Raw genomic sequence first — 14,992 nt, 5'->3', positions numbered from 1 at the left:
CAAGTCCATTGTACTTTTGAAACTAACACATCCTAATTAATATTTAGGAGTATAAATATGAAGACTTGATTCTGATTTAAGGCATCAGGTAGTTAATATACTCTGTCCAAGTAGGCAAGGATTGATTAATGTGTGTTTACATAAACGTTCAACAGTCTTATTACAAATGTGCTCATGGTATAAGACTTTAAACGTAGAAATCAGTATTATAGCCAATTTCCAATTATTTAAAAAAACTACTTTATAGACACATTTCTATTATTTTCCTTTTGGTGACTTGGGTTTGAATGTTTCATTTTTCAGCAAGCCTTCCAGTTATCCACCTTCTGTTTAGTGATGGAGCATTAAATTATTATTTTTTAAAAATTTTGTCTAAGAAATTTCCAAAGTCCAAGAGGTTCCCAGCATGTTTCGAAGAGTAGGAGGAAAGGGATGGAGGGAAGGCACTGTGTAACCTGCTTGCTGTTTGTGTAAAAGCACACACATTATGCCTCTTCCCACCATTATTAGAAATAACAAAGAGGTACCAGCCTGAAATCACCTTGTTTATCCGGAGATTACCTCAGCCGTCTGTAACATAGCTGAGAATCAAGAAAGAGTGCGTAAAGAGTCCTCTGAACTATCCACTGGAATTGATTTAACCCCGTCCATGTACTTTATTCCCAGGCCCTCGCTTAGAAAGAGCCTTTGTTCCAGCTGTAGAAGTCATTCTGAGAAGCTTATTTATCTCGTTTTTCCATCCTTAAAAGATGAGAAACCACCATTAGGAAGGTGATTAGGTTTCTGGAAGTAGGTAAATTTATAGAGGCAAGAGCCCGGAAGGAAATGGAAAACCTCTCATAAATAGGTAATGAGAATTCAACAATTTCAGCAATTTGGACATGAGAAAAGGGGCAAGCGGCCATCCATATCTAAAAAGGCTCCGAAGGCCTCACTCTAGCCGTGTAAAATAATTTATATTCAAAATGTTGGTGCTGAGTCAGCAAGGATGTTCCGTTCTGTGTTCTCTGTGTGAGAAAACAAGCAGCGGAACGTGTAATGCATTAAAAGCTTCATCCAAAAAGATCCCAATATGGAGCTTTTGCCCTTAGAGGTAAAACACTCCATTTGTCTTAAAGAATTTAGTTATTTGTAAGACTTGATTATTCTCTGATGGTGCCAGATACAACGTCAGGTGACTGTCTTGTAAAGAGACTCATCCCTTAGAGTCTGTTCGTCCTCCACTGTGTGTGCTAGGTCTCTCCCTTCCTTTTCAGTCTTGTGGGGAGAGCGTTTCTCAGCCTTCCGAGCTTTTGCTTTTCAACTTCTACTCTAACTCAGCACCCCCGTCCCTACCCCTACCTCCCCCTACCCTGTGGCCACACTGTGGTACACAGTAATACAGACAATATCCCCTTCTCCAGTGACTCCCCCTTCCCTCACTAATGAAGTGCTCATGCTGTGCACAGAGCAGTCTTTTGTCTCGGAAAGTGATGCAGCACAGGAGGAAGTAGCCAGCGCATCAGTCCTGGGGGCAATGGCAGGCTCTTGAGCAGGGGAACTACTTGAAGAAATGGCACCTGTTGTGGTGGGATCTCCACCCCACTCCCCGCACCCCTACCCCTGAACCATGTGTCTGGGCAGGGCAGTCTCAGGCCCGTGGTGACAAAGATGCTGCCCGGGCCAGGCTGGTTGTTCTGGCTGATCTCTCTTGCTAGTGCCCCTCGGCTACCTAGGTGTCTCTCTGGGGGGCGGGGGGCTCTCAGGTCCCTTGGCACAGAGAGGCTTCCAGGGCTGGACTGCTTGTTGGGGCAGGGCCCTCCTTTCTGGTGCTGCCTGGCCACCCCACCTGGTATCTCTCCATGGGGCAGGGGAGTGGCAGGGCAGAAGGGAAGGAGAGCACATCCCCTCGCAGCTTATTGTTAGTGGGGGTCCTCGTCAGTCTCCCTGTTAGTGCTGCTGGGCTTGCCTGTTGTCAGGACTCCTATTCTGAGCGGGGTGGGCAGGAATGTGCCTCCCTGCTGCCTGGGTTACTAGGTTGGGGGTGGGAGATGCTGGGCCTTGGACTCTCTCTTTTGTAAGAAAGTCGTAGGGACGTAAGATGCGCTGGTGCTGTGTTGTTCCTTCAGCCCTGGGGTCCCAAACCTGTTCTTCCTCTTAGCACCTTTCAGAGCTCTCCTTTGGTTGCCTCTCGCGATATTTCGAGTTCATAGATGTGCTTAGCGAGGGGGAGTAGGAGAAACACGTCCAGGCCACCTTGTCTGGACCGGAAGTCCCTCATTACGTTTTCTAAATGTGATTTTTATAGTTGTAATGAAGTACTGTGATGCAATATTAAATATTGCTATCTTTTTTTTTTTTTGGCAGTTCAACTTTTTAAATTGCTTTGCCTCACTCTTCTACATTGCCTTTGTCCTGAGGGATATGAAGCTGTTGCGTCAGGTGAGTGTGAAAAAACAGAAAGGTATCAATTTTTTAGGTTTTAGAGGTGGTTTCCTATATTCAGGTAATATAATTGTCTTCCCATTACTATCTTTATAAATAAAATTATTAAATTTTGTGTACTTCTAAGCCCAATTCTAAATAAACAACCATTAGCAATTGCACTGTGGATTATACTCAACTGGGAAGAAATTTGTTGAAGCTAACCAACTTGCAAAGTAAATCATGTAGAGCACAAAATGAAATATAGAGTTCATATCAAAGCTTGTAAGAGCAATTTTAACAGCAAAATGTGTTCATTAATTGAACTTCTGTGTGTGTCTCAGGTAATGGTATAACCTTAAATAGTTCTTTCACATTTCTTTTTTTTTTAATTTAATTTAATTTTATTATTTTTGGCTGCATTGGGTCTTCATTGCTGCATGCAGGCTTTCTCTACTTGTGGTGAGTGGGGGCTACTCTTCGTTGCAGCACACGGGCTTCTCATTGCGGTGGTTTCTCGTTGCAGAACACAGGCTCTAGGCGTGCGGGCTTCAGTAGTTGCAGCACGTGGGCTCAGTAGTTGCGACACGCGGACCCTAGAGTGCGTGGGTTTCAGTAGTTGTGGTGCATGAGCTCAGTAGTTGTGTCTCGCTGGCTCTAGAGCACAGGCTCAGTAGTTGTGGCGCACGGGCTTAGTTGCTCTGCGGCATGTGGGATCTTCCTAGCCCAGGGATCAAACCTATGCCCCCTGCATTGGCAGGTGGATTCTTTTTAATAAATTTATTTATTTTATTTATTTATTTTTGGCTGTGTTGGGTTTTCGTTGCTGCGCACAGGCTTTCTCTAGTTGCGGCGAGTGGGGGCTACTCTTCATTGCAGTGCATGGGCTTCTCATTGCGGTGGCTTCTCTTGTTGTGGAGCACGGGTTCTAGGCATCTGGGCTTCAGTAGTTGTGGTACATGGGCTCAGTAGCTGTGGCTCGTGGGCTCTAGAGCGCAGGCTCAGCAGTTGTGGCACACGGGCTTAGTTGCTCCGCGGCATGTGGGATCTTCCCGGACCAGGGGAGATGGTGTCAAATGGGATCCGTGTCCCCTGCATTGGCAGGCGGATTCTTAACCACTGTGCCACCAGGGAAGCCCCAGCAGGATCCTTAACCACTGTACCACCAGGGAAGTCCCACACATTTCATTTTTAAATTAATAAGTTGTTGAACTTTAGAGACCAGCAGATCCTATGCACTGCTGTATCGTTTCTGAAATGTTTAAGAAAGATGACATATTTTGTTGTGTTACCATTTCTGGATCACATGATAATAGTGAATAATAAATTATTGCTTTCTAATTTCTCTTTTTTATACTTGAGCCACCTACCAGTAAGGGCTCTTCCTTCCTGGTTTTAATATACTGTGATTGTTAGTGAGCAGAGTCTCAAAGCCTAGGCTTCTTAATCTTTATATGAGAGCTTGGGGTCATTTTTCAAGGAATTTAAAAATTTGTATAACAGAGAAAGTTAAAAGATTTTGTAGTTACGGTTCTAAGAGCTTGCATAAAAGTAAATATTGTGTTCTTAGTATTTAAAAAATTATTTTTGAAAATACTACATTTGAAATCGATAGGTTAGATGTACATACCTTTTCCAATCCCACCATTATTGTATTAGTGGGGTATGACTCCTCATTTCTTATACTTTAGAGAGTCTCCTTTATTTAACAGGGGACAGGGGGACGGGGTAAGTCTCTTTAAAACATAGAATTTTAATATCAGCTAAGGTGGTTTGTGATGGAAACACTGATACCTATCTGGGGAAAGTGGAAATTGACACAGTACCTCTGGAAACTACTTGGGCAACTTTGCCAAGAACGTTAATCCATCCCTAGTAAATCATCAGAGATGGGGCGAAGATTCATGTACGTAGGTAAGGAGCAGCATTTATAATAGTCGGGGTTGGGAATAATACTTACATTCAACAACAGCGCATGAGCTAAGTAAAAAAGAATTATTCATGACACGGGAAAGTGCTCACAATATAGTAAGTGAGAAAAGAAATCTACAAAGCTGTTTATATATAGGATGATTCTACTTTTATTTTTACATATGATTATAAAGAAATATTTAGGGGACTTCCCTGGTGGTGCAGTGGTCAGGAATCCGCCTGCCAATGTAGGGGACACGGGTTCGATCCCCGGTCTGGGAAGATCCCACATGCCGCGGAGCAACTAAGCCCGTGCGCCCCAACTACTGAGCCTGTGCTCTAGAGCCCGCGAGCCACAACTACCGAAGCCCGCGCGCCTAGAGCCCGTGCTCCGCAGCAAGAGAAGCCACTGCAGCCATAAGCCCGTGCACTGCAACGAAGAGTAGCCCCCCACTTGCCTGAACTAGAGAAAGCCTGCGCACAGCAACAAAGACCCAGTGCAGCCAAAAAATAAATTAATTAATTAAAAAAAAATATTTAGAATGTTAGTAGTGGTTCTGACCTGGTTGTGGAACTAAGGGTGACTTTTTTTCTATCTTTTAAGTTTTTCTACAGTGAGGGAGGATATATTAATTTTATAATAATAAGTTGTGGCTAAACTTTTTCAAAGTTGGTGACATCATTTAGACTCACATGTTGCAGCCAGGATGAGATAATAAAAAACACAATTTCAAGTTAATTTGTTCTCCTACCGACCCATAACCAGTTTTTTATTATAATCTTATTTGTATTATAATCTTTTTGTATTTCAGTCTGTCCTGAGAAAAAAACAATAAATTAGAAACATCATTCTAACACCTAGCTTTTCCAATACTAGTTTGTATAACATAATAGTATACTATTTGTTGAAGATTCTTTTTTTTACTGCATAATTATACACATGCTTTGGTTTTGTTAAGCCACATTGCCAACTATCATTTATGTGCTTCTCTTTAGAGCTTGGCTGCTCTCCTGATTACCTCCCAGATCTTTAACCAAATTGTAGAATCTCTTCTTCCTTACTGGCTCCAAAAGAAGCAGCATGTGAAGGTAAAGAAGAAGGTGCAGGCTTTAAAGGCCGACATCGATGCTACATTATATGAACAGGTCGTTCTGGAAAAGGAAATGGGAACTTACTTGGTAAGTTTGAATATTGTTGAATTAAACATTGATTGAAAGTGAATAACAGTCGTGTCCAGACTGTATACAACAAATAAGTAACCACTCATTGTCTCAGGTGTGACTATTTTGTAAGTGATTTCCAGCCAGTTTCCTTACCATGAACTACTTTAAAGTTAAAAAGATGGAACTGTGTATCAAGATGCTGCTATCTTGAACCGGAAGTTATGCCTAACATCCAAAGGATGAGTCCAGTGAATTATGAGACTGCTCTGCTGAGGGTGGTGGGAATGTTTCATAGACGGCAGAGCAAGGGAGAGGTGAGATGGCCGTGGAGCCATCGTTTGCTCTGGACACTCTAAACTCAAAGGAAAAATTGAAGCCCATCGCTAAAAATGGAATGCCAATCTGAAGATTAATTTATAATATAGTTTAAATTACTTAGTGCTGTAGTAAATATAACATAGTTAAGACAGAGAATTTCTGAATTATTTTTAGGAACTCCAAGTAGGTCATTGGAGGTTCTTAAACCTAAACATGTATTCAGCAAATGTTTACTGAGCTCTGACTACATTCAGTATATCTCTTTTGAGGGAGTCAGGTGTTGGGGTCATGTTTGCTTTAGGTCATTGTTTCTTATATCCTGCCCCTTCCTTCTGGGTGTGATATTCTTAGTGAAATAGATCCTTTAGTGAGGGTCCATTATTGTTAAACTTTCATAGTCTTGGTTTTCATCATGAATGAATGAGTCTCCTGATGATGGAATTTATTGGCTGACTTTCATAGTTTTTCTTGTATGCCTAAGAATTTTAGTTGTATGTTTATCTTGAGCAGGAGTTTATTCTCTCTCTCTCTCTCTCCCTGCTCGCGCTTCTCTGTCTTATTTTTGCAGTCCCCCCGCCTCACCCCCTAGTCCAGAAGCAGGAGTTTGTAGCCCAGAGCTCGCATCCCATCTTGTGATGATGGAGAGTCTGCAGAGCCAGCAGGTAGCATGCTGTTGACACAAGCTGTAGTTCCAGGGCAGCAGCTGTGGCTTTTTTCAGGCCCCTTCAAGGGTAGGGGACCACTGTTCTCACCCGTGGTTTTGCTCAAACAGCCTGCTTCCAGGTACATGCTAGAGGAGTGGGGTGCCTTTGGTTCCCCTGCCCGAAGGATTCAGATTCTGGCCACCGTGGCCAGCCTGTGGATGGAAGCCTGGCGAGGCTTCTGATTACTATCTTGCACTTTGTTCCATTTGTCGCTTGGGCAGCTGATTTTTTTGTTTTTGAGTGGTGATATTCTTTTGATTAAAATAAACATATATGTACTAGCATTTTCTATTATTGCTGTGTTTGGGGGAGAAGATGATTCAAAGTATAAACTTACAGCATATCTTGACCAGCAGCACTTTTTATGTTTATACATGAAGTATCAGAGAAACACACACGCAGGCAGTTAAGAGTTAAAGAAAATAGCACTTGGGCACAGTGTGCAGCTACCTTGCTTGCGTTGGTCGAGTGCTGGCTTACTGTGGGTTACAAGTCAGTCTAATTCACATAGTGTCAGAATCCTTTCCTCGCTTGTTCTGGGGGGTAGTATTTTGGGCCATATTTATTTTTTCCCTTCATTTTCTCACAGAAACTAAACCACCATTCTTTCCCCCGAGTGCTTTATTCCATCCCCTCTCTCATTGCCCCAGGCCCACCTGGAGCTCCCGTGTTTCCTGCTTCCCCCTTCTCCCCTTCCTGTTTCAAACCAAGCAAACCCCTCACGTCCTCGGCTATTTTTGTCCTGTCTCTTTCCTGCCCCTGCCAATTTCTTGAAATAATTCTTCTCCATGTTGTCATCTCTACGTCCCTGCTTCTCTTCCCGTGGTCAATGAGAACCCGCTCTCATCTCTTCTTTTTCTCTGAATCGTTTGGGCAGACAGCATCGTCCCCTAAAGTGACCAGAGCCAAGCTCGCAGTCTTCTCCAGACCAGTTCCTCCCCCCTTCCTCAGGCTCAGCGAATGGTACACAGTAATACAGACAATATGCCCTTCTCAAAGCTGTTTTAATTCATCTAAGAACGTGTGCTGACAAGGTGACAAAATCTTACATCTTACCTTTTTAGTATCTCATGATATCCGATAATACGTTTATGAAGGAAGGTAAGGCAGGCACTGCTTTTCTCACGTTAATAATAGGCAGATGAAGCTCTGTGTTATTTTTTAAAATTTATTAATTTTATTTATTTATATTTGGCTGGGTTGGGTCTTCGTTGCTGTGCGCGGGCTTTCTCTAGTTGCGGCGAGCAGGGGCTACTGTTCGTTGTGGTGCGTGGGCTTCTCGTTGCTGTGGCTTCTCTTGTTGTGGAGCACGGGTTCTAGGTGTGTGGGCTCAGCAGTTGTGGCTTGCGGGCTCTAGAGCGCAGGCTCAGTAGTTGTGGCGCACAGGCTTAGTCGCTCCACGGCATGTGGGATCTTCCCGGACCAGGGCTCGAACCCGTGTCCCCTGCGTTGGCAGGCGTGTTCTTAACCACTGCGCCACCAGGGAGGTCCGAAGCTCTGTGTTATTAATCACCTGGTGACTAAATCAGAGACAAGATTCAAGACTTTGCTTTTCTCTTCAGAGTCTATTATTCAGCACGGGCTCTCTGATATGAAGTTAAGGAAATAGTGTACTAATTTCTCTCGCAGGCCTTGGATCTGTGTGTGAATGCTGGGGTTAACAGTGAGTGCCTCTCCTTAGTAACTTAACTTGCTTGCGGGGACCCGCGTTATCTGACTGTTTTTCCCTCCTCATCTCCTACAAGTTCCTCCTTTACTCTCTTCGTGGAAATGACATCAGGTATTTTCTATTTCAACTCTCCCCATATATTTGGAAAGGGGGAGATGCTTTGGGGGCTCATTTGTTCTAGATCGTCGTTTGCTATGCACTCATCCTTCCCTCCGGGTATATTTTTCTCCTCACCGAAGCCAATGAGCTTAAAATTGTATTTTCTGTAATTTCATCCTGAGTGCTATATATGAATCTAAAACAGTGTTGCCAAGCTTTGGGGAAAAGCAGTTTGAGACTTAAAAAACTTCATTCTAAAAAGTCATACTTGCTTACTTACTGGAGAAAACTTGGAAAATGTAGGACAGAGTATAAAGAAAAAGACATTCTCCATAATGTCTCCACTAGGGGTGATCCACTGGGGTCTCCTGACCCTGTTCCTCCAGCCACAGGGCCAGGGCTGTATAGCCCCTCTGATCTCACTGTGCACTGCTGTTCCGTTCCTGGGAACAGTTCACGTGCAACTGCATAGCTGCGTGAGGCTGAATTTTCATGATCAGTATTCCAACCAGAACAGCATGTTGCCACACAGCAAATGAGCTGCCCTCTAGTGAGCTAGATGTTGAAGAGGTTTGCCAAAAACGTAATTGAGCGCCACTCTCTGCACCAGATATTTTTTGTTTTGGAAAATGTAATGATTTTTCAAACAATGCTTTATTAATGTTAATATGCTTTTTATTATTGAAATGAATCAATGGGAAATATTTTTTAAGTTCTGAGTTTTAATTTCTAACACAGTAAATAACACTAGGTATAATAACTCCCATGAACAAAAAGTCTTCGGTGCCCTCAGTGATTTTAAAGAGTTTAGGGCTTTGGAGACCTGAAAGTTTGAAAACTGCAGATCTAGAATAATTCCCACTCCTTTTTGTTTTTCAGAGCATTAGCTTTCGTGAAGCGGATTTGTCCCATTTGTTACTCCTTAAGATTCAAGTTCAGCAGTTTTGGAGGTATACCTCCATTGTACCCCATTAGGAGGCGTTGATGGCAGGTTGACCCTTGTGTGGGGCTGCCTTGTTAGATCACGTGATTGACTGGTTGACAGACAGTTTGCAAAGGTTCTTTTTCACTTTGTGTTCAATAGGTTATCTGTGGTAGATTCTTTGAGACTATCCTATTCCCTATAAATGGTAGCTCTTTAAAAATAGTTTCTAATCGTTTGTTGCTGGCATATAGGAATGCTGTTGGTTTTTGTATTTTTTATCCAGAAACTCTGAATTCTCCTATTTTTTTGGATTTTATTAGGTTTTCTATGTAGACAGTTATTTCACCTACAAATGAATAATGGCTAGGGATTTCCCTGGTGGTCCAGTGGTTAAGACTCTGTGCTTCCACTGCAGGGGGCGTGGATTCAATCCCTGGTCGGAGAACTAAGATCTTGCATGCTACATGGTGTGGCCAAAAAAGGCTGATTTTTAATTTTAATTTTAATTTTTTTTTTTTTTTTTTTGTCAAAGTTTAACATTGTATTTTGATTAAATGAAAGAATGTTCATAAGCTCTGAGTAGGTATACTTAACTTTTAAGCTTATACATTTTAAACAAGAGAGGCAAGGCACAGTACATTTTTATTCTGCATGGTTAATATACAAAATATCCCCACTTCCCTTGAGAAACAGTATCATATCTAAAACATACTTTGATGAACACTGAATATTGAAATAGTATACAGTTGTTCCTCAGAATCCTGGGGTGGGGGGTACTGGTTCCAGGACGCCCCCCTCCCCTCACACACACGCACGGATATCAAAATTCAAGGATGCTCAAGTCCCCAGCAGTAGGCCCTCAGTATACAGAGGGCTGCTGTATGACACTATATAAATGGATTGAATAGAAGTGAACACAAATACATATTCTTCAACTTTTCAATATTCTAAGAGTATACCACAGCACTGATAACATGAAGAAAAATGTCTGGATTTCTTTTTAAATTCAAAATTCTTCTGGTTGATCTCCACTGAGGGGCCTTAGAGGTGAAAACGTAATCAGGTTACCACCAAAGGGAATGTGTCTGGTATGTTCTTGATGTCTTCTTTCCACCTGAGTGAATGTATTACTGCAGTTTAGGCCTGGTGAATCAAGAAGATGGCATTCAGTAGTGAGACTTTTATTATCAAATAGTACTGACTGAGAAATTTTTGTTTCTTCTTCCTGTGAGATGTTATTTTGTGATGGTACATTTTTTTCAGGGCTAATCATCAAAACATCCTGTGCTGTAACTGAATTTAGTTCCATTCCATACACAACATCTGAAATTTCTTCCTTTCTGTTAGTATTAACATCGTCTGCCACTTTGCCAGCAAGGAGAGCCAAATTCATTCTTTCACTAGGTAAACAATTTATTTCAAAGTTTATCTTATTTACATCATGGTTTACTTCAATTAAATCTTGTAATCCAGGACACTTAGCATCTTCTACTATGCTGTTCCTGTTTCCAGAAATATCTGAAATCAAAGTCTTATCAACATGTTCACTTTTGGTACCCTGAGGATCAGGATTCTCTGGTGATGTAGTTTGTCTTAGAACGCCCATCTCAGCCCTGCTCTCAGACGCAGCTTTGCTGACAGACTTAGGTATTCTAAGTCTTTGAGAAAGACATTCAGAAGAAAGTCCTGAGAATGATTTAACGGGACTTTCAATTCTGAAAAATCCAGCATCAAACACTATTTTATCCACTTCGTTTGGCATTGCAGAGGCTGCTGCCTCAGCATGTTCTTTCTGCTTAATTCTCTCTCTCACTGCATTTTTTATGGCAGCTAGGCGATTTCTAGCTGCAATTCTTCCACCATCATCCTGTTTGGGTTTACTCGCTATACCTGAGACAACTTTTTTCCGAAAAACTTTTTTGCTTGTATTGTTATTGTTTTGCCACCCAGATTCCTCAAGTTTGGTCAGATTGTTGAATTTTTGATTTATGTCTTCTATCTGAAAACTAAGCATATCCCAAAATCCATCCAGATCTGTACAGGTAGTTTCCTTTTCACCTCGTTTATATTCACAATTGTCCACCAGTCCTTCAAACTGTTTGAACCTTTCTCTCATAAGGAGTCTTGTTTGACCAACTGCTGTGCGAATAAGATCTTTAGCGTCATCTGGAATGTCCAATTCAAGCTTCCTGTCCCACTCAAGGCAGTGCGAAGTTAACTTCTCAGTTTCTGACTGGAGAATATTTCTGAAATATGGCACATCATGTTGTGGCTGAGATATCTGATCTTCATTTACTTCAAGTGATGGGACTTCTTCTTTTATTGAAAGGCCATCTGAATTTTTATTAGTAGTTTCATTTTTATTTAAAACATGTTCTTTATTCCAAACTGTTAGAGAACCCAAAGGACATTGTAATTTACTTGAATCTTGATGTACTGTCTTGGCAGAGAAAGTTTTACATTTTTGTGCCAAGATTTCTTTTGTTGCTTCAGTCTTATCAACTTCTGTGTTTAAAGGGGTCCAGGTATAACTGGGTGTCAAGAAAGCACTGGCACTTCTGGGAGTCATAGGTGTTACTTGATAGGTCTTCAGACCATCTAGTGGCTGAAACATAAAACCTTTAGGTGCAAAGGAATTCTTCCCCTTCATTTTTGCACTATTTGTCTTAGATAAATTTTCCATTTTTGATAAGACTCCATCTGGATCCATTCCAATTGTTGTACTGGTTTGTGAATCCAAAGTACTTTCTTCACTATCAACTTTAAAAGAAATGGCCTTGTCAGGTTTTGTTTCTATCTTTTTGGCAGGTCTTCCTTGATTTGGTGCCTCTGTTTCTGCTTCATTATCATTAGTAGCCCTTGTCACTGGCTTTCTTGCTGTAGTAGGCGGGACTGTTCTGGCAATCTGCTTTGCTGCTTGAGTAGCCGATCGAGTCATTCTCACTGGCGGCATTACAGGTTGCATAGCTTTTTTCTCTTTGTCCAACACTTTCTTTTCAGAAGCTTGTCTTTGACCAGGTCGGATTGTTTGAACATCACTCCCATTATCAATCTTTGTCAGCTCCATTTGGTCTTTGGCCTTTGACCTTGTAATCCGTACAGAAGATGGAACAGCCTTTTTTGGCTCAGCTTTCATGGTACTCTGGTTTGAGAAAAGAAAACAAGGAATATCAGGTCTATAAAGACCCACTTTAAATACTCCTCGTTTAGCTTTCTCTCTCTGCTCTTTCAATTTTTGAAGCTGCTTTTCTTCTTTGTATTTTTGGAGCATTTGTTTTCGTTGATCACCTAGAATAGTTTTCACTGACTTTGTCTTGACATTGGCCTTTTCTGGAACAAGCTCATGAGATGTCTCATCTAATTCAAGAAGAAATCTACCTTCCAAGGTTGGAACGTTGACATCTTTCAAACCAAAGTGTCTATTTCGTTCATATTCCTTATGTCTGTTTTCTTTCTGAGACAGTGATTTCCTATGAGCAATTTTAGTTCTAATCATGTCGGTACTTAATTCCTTTCTGTGTCGATTGGCAAAATGTGATGAAGCCATCCTGAGGCAGCTCCTAGCGTGAAACCTCAACCAAACTAAAAGTAAAGGAACCCTCTGGGCCTGGAAGACCACCGCCGCCTCCGAAGAAGGAACGCCTACGAGACTCCTTAATTTTAATTTTATTGAAGTATAGTTGATCTACAATGTCGTGTTAATCTCTGCTGTATAGCAAAGTGGTTCAATATATATATATATATATATATATATATATATATATATATATATATATATTCTTTTTCATATTCTTTTCCATTATGGTTTATCACAGGATATTGAATATAGTTCCCTATGCCACACAGTGGGACCTTGTTGTTTATCCATCCTATATGTAATAGTTTGCGTCTGCTAATCCCAACTCTCAGTCCTTCCCTTCCCCACCCCCTTCACTAATGGCCATTTTGTTTCTTCCTGCAGTCCTTATACTTTTTATTATTTATTTATTTGGTTCACTAATATGTTCAATACAATTTGGACAGAAGTAGTTATAACAGGAATCTTTATCTTGTTCCTGATTTTTTTTTTTCTAACCGTTGAGTGTTATGTTTGTTCCGTGTTTTTGGTAGGTAACTTTTTATCAGTTTAAGAATTCTTTTTTCTCTTCCTTATATGGGAAGAGTTTTTATTGTGGATGATGTTGAATTTTATCAAAAAATATTTTTTTTGCTTCTGTTGCGATCATCATGTTATCTCCTTTAATTAATATTTTCATTTATATTTGTAAGTTTCCTAATGGAACACCATGTTTGCATTTAAATGATTAACTTCACTTGTTCAGTATTTTTTTAATCTACATTGTTATGTTGAATATGCTAATACTTTGTTTAGGGTTTGTGCCATTTGCTAGTAATTTTCCTTTCTCAGTCACTGGGATAGGGTCCCTGTGTTATTTATCGTGCAAACTCTGTTGCTAATGCAGAGCCTGGCGTTGAGCGGGTGCTCAGTGTAATGTTGCATAAAGAACAGTTTTAGGAAAAGAGCAGCCCAGCCCCTGCTGTCTGTGTGCTGCTTGCTGCCCTCACCCTGTACTCTATCCTCCTCACACACTCAGCATGCGGAGCTCTGAGATGTGATGTTTCTCCAGGGATGGTGCGAGGGGCCAGTGGGATGGATCCCCTGGAGCCTGAAACTTTGTGTTCATACATTCTTAGAATCGTCTTAGTAAGTTGGCGTTTTCTAACTTGCAGCTAATGGGGTAGAGTGTCTTGTTTAATCTGTTTTTTAGTATGTGATTGTTTACTTTGTTAAAATTGCGTTTTTTTTTCCTTCTTGCTATTGGATTACGTCCCTGGTTTGCTGAGTTGACTGACCCCAAAGTGCTCAGAAGTGTGAAAGTACTGATAGAATTACCATGTAAATCCTACACTCCGAATCCGCTCGTGAGATGGGAACACAGAATGGGGGGGAGGGGCTCCCTGGGTGCTGGATGCTAAAAAGGCCAGGAAGACCTTTGCGTGGCTTCTGGAGGCTGCATCTGGTACATCTGAGAGAAACTGTCTACACATCTCTGCAGAGGCTCACCCTTTTATTTTACGAGCTGAAACAACACAATTTTGAAAGCTGAGCATAGGCTATCAGGATTTCTTAAGATTGAATTGTGGTAAAAATGGCTTGATTGCTAAGATTTTCACTGTTGATTTCTTCACTCTTCAGAGAAGTAAATCGACGCTGTATTGCTGGGCATATTTAAAAACCACATCCGTATGCTGCAGCACACATAAGGAAATTCTTTCTAGAGCCAAATGCAACCAAAGAGTGGTTTAGAAACTGCTCACCACTGAATCCCCAGCTGAGCGTCAACCTGCCAGCTCCCAAAGCACATGTGTTTGGCATTGCTCTTTGGCAAGCCTTGCAAACAGCCAGTGAAACTCACTGAAAATCCCTGGGTTCATACTTCATCCAAATATCCAGAGCATCTGGAAGAAGCACTTCCTGCCATCCCCAGTACTCTGTAATTATGTTTGAGTGTTTTCTATTTTGGTAAAATATAAAATAAAAAAAGAAACCAACTAGAAGTAGAATCTGACTTATACTAAAGCTCTCAGCTACTGAGCCTAATATGCATATCTTGGTGAAAGACTGACTCTGAGATGCGACAATGATAATTATAATTATTAATTTAAAATATTCATGTTTCATGTTGCTTTAAAATATTATGATGAATAGTTTTCTTAAACTGAAACTGTTGTTGCATGTGCCCTGGATGATCATGAGAGCGCCTGATGCTGGAAGCGGGTGCCTGTGGCTCCCTCACC

General features: G+C 41.3%; 1 protein-coding gene and 1 pseudogene across 2 annotated transcripts in view; one reads left to right on the top strand and one right to left on the bottom strand.

The window, feature by feature from the left end:
• The window catches only part of ANO10 (anoctamin 10), a 238,650-nt gene that overhangs the window by 32,115 nt on the left and 191,543 nt on the right, over positions 1 to 14,992 (top strand). For both annotated transcript variants that reach the window (XM_068559255.1, XM_068559256.1), the window contains exons 8-9: positions 2,347 to 2,421; positions 5,311 to 5,493. In XM_068559255.1, the coding sequence (XP_068415356.1) occupies positions 2,347 to 2,421; positions 5,311 to 5,493 (258 nt within the window). The remainder of the gene's footprint in view (positions 1 to 2,346; positions 2,422 to 5,310; positions 5,494 to 14,992) is intronic.
• Positions 10,082 to 12,839, bottom strand: LOC137773244 (disks large-associated protein 5 pseudogene; annotated as a pseudogene).

This window comes from Eschrichtius robustus, chromosome 12, assembly GCF_028021215.1.
Source record: "Eschrichtius robustus isolate mEscRob2 chromosome 12, mEscRob2.pri, whole genome shotgun sequence".
Taxonomy (NCBI): Eukaryota; Metazoa; Chordata; class Mammalia; order Artiodactyla; family Eschrichtiidae; genus Eschrichtius; species Eschrichtius robustus.
Note: the sequence above shows the minus strand (reverse complement) of the source record. Positions and strands in the feature narration are given on the sequence as shown.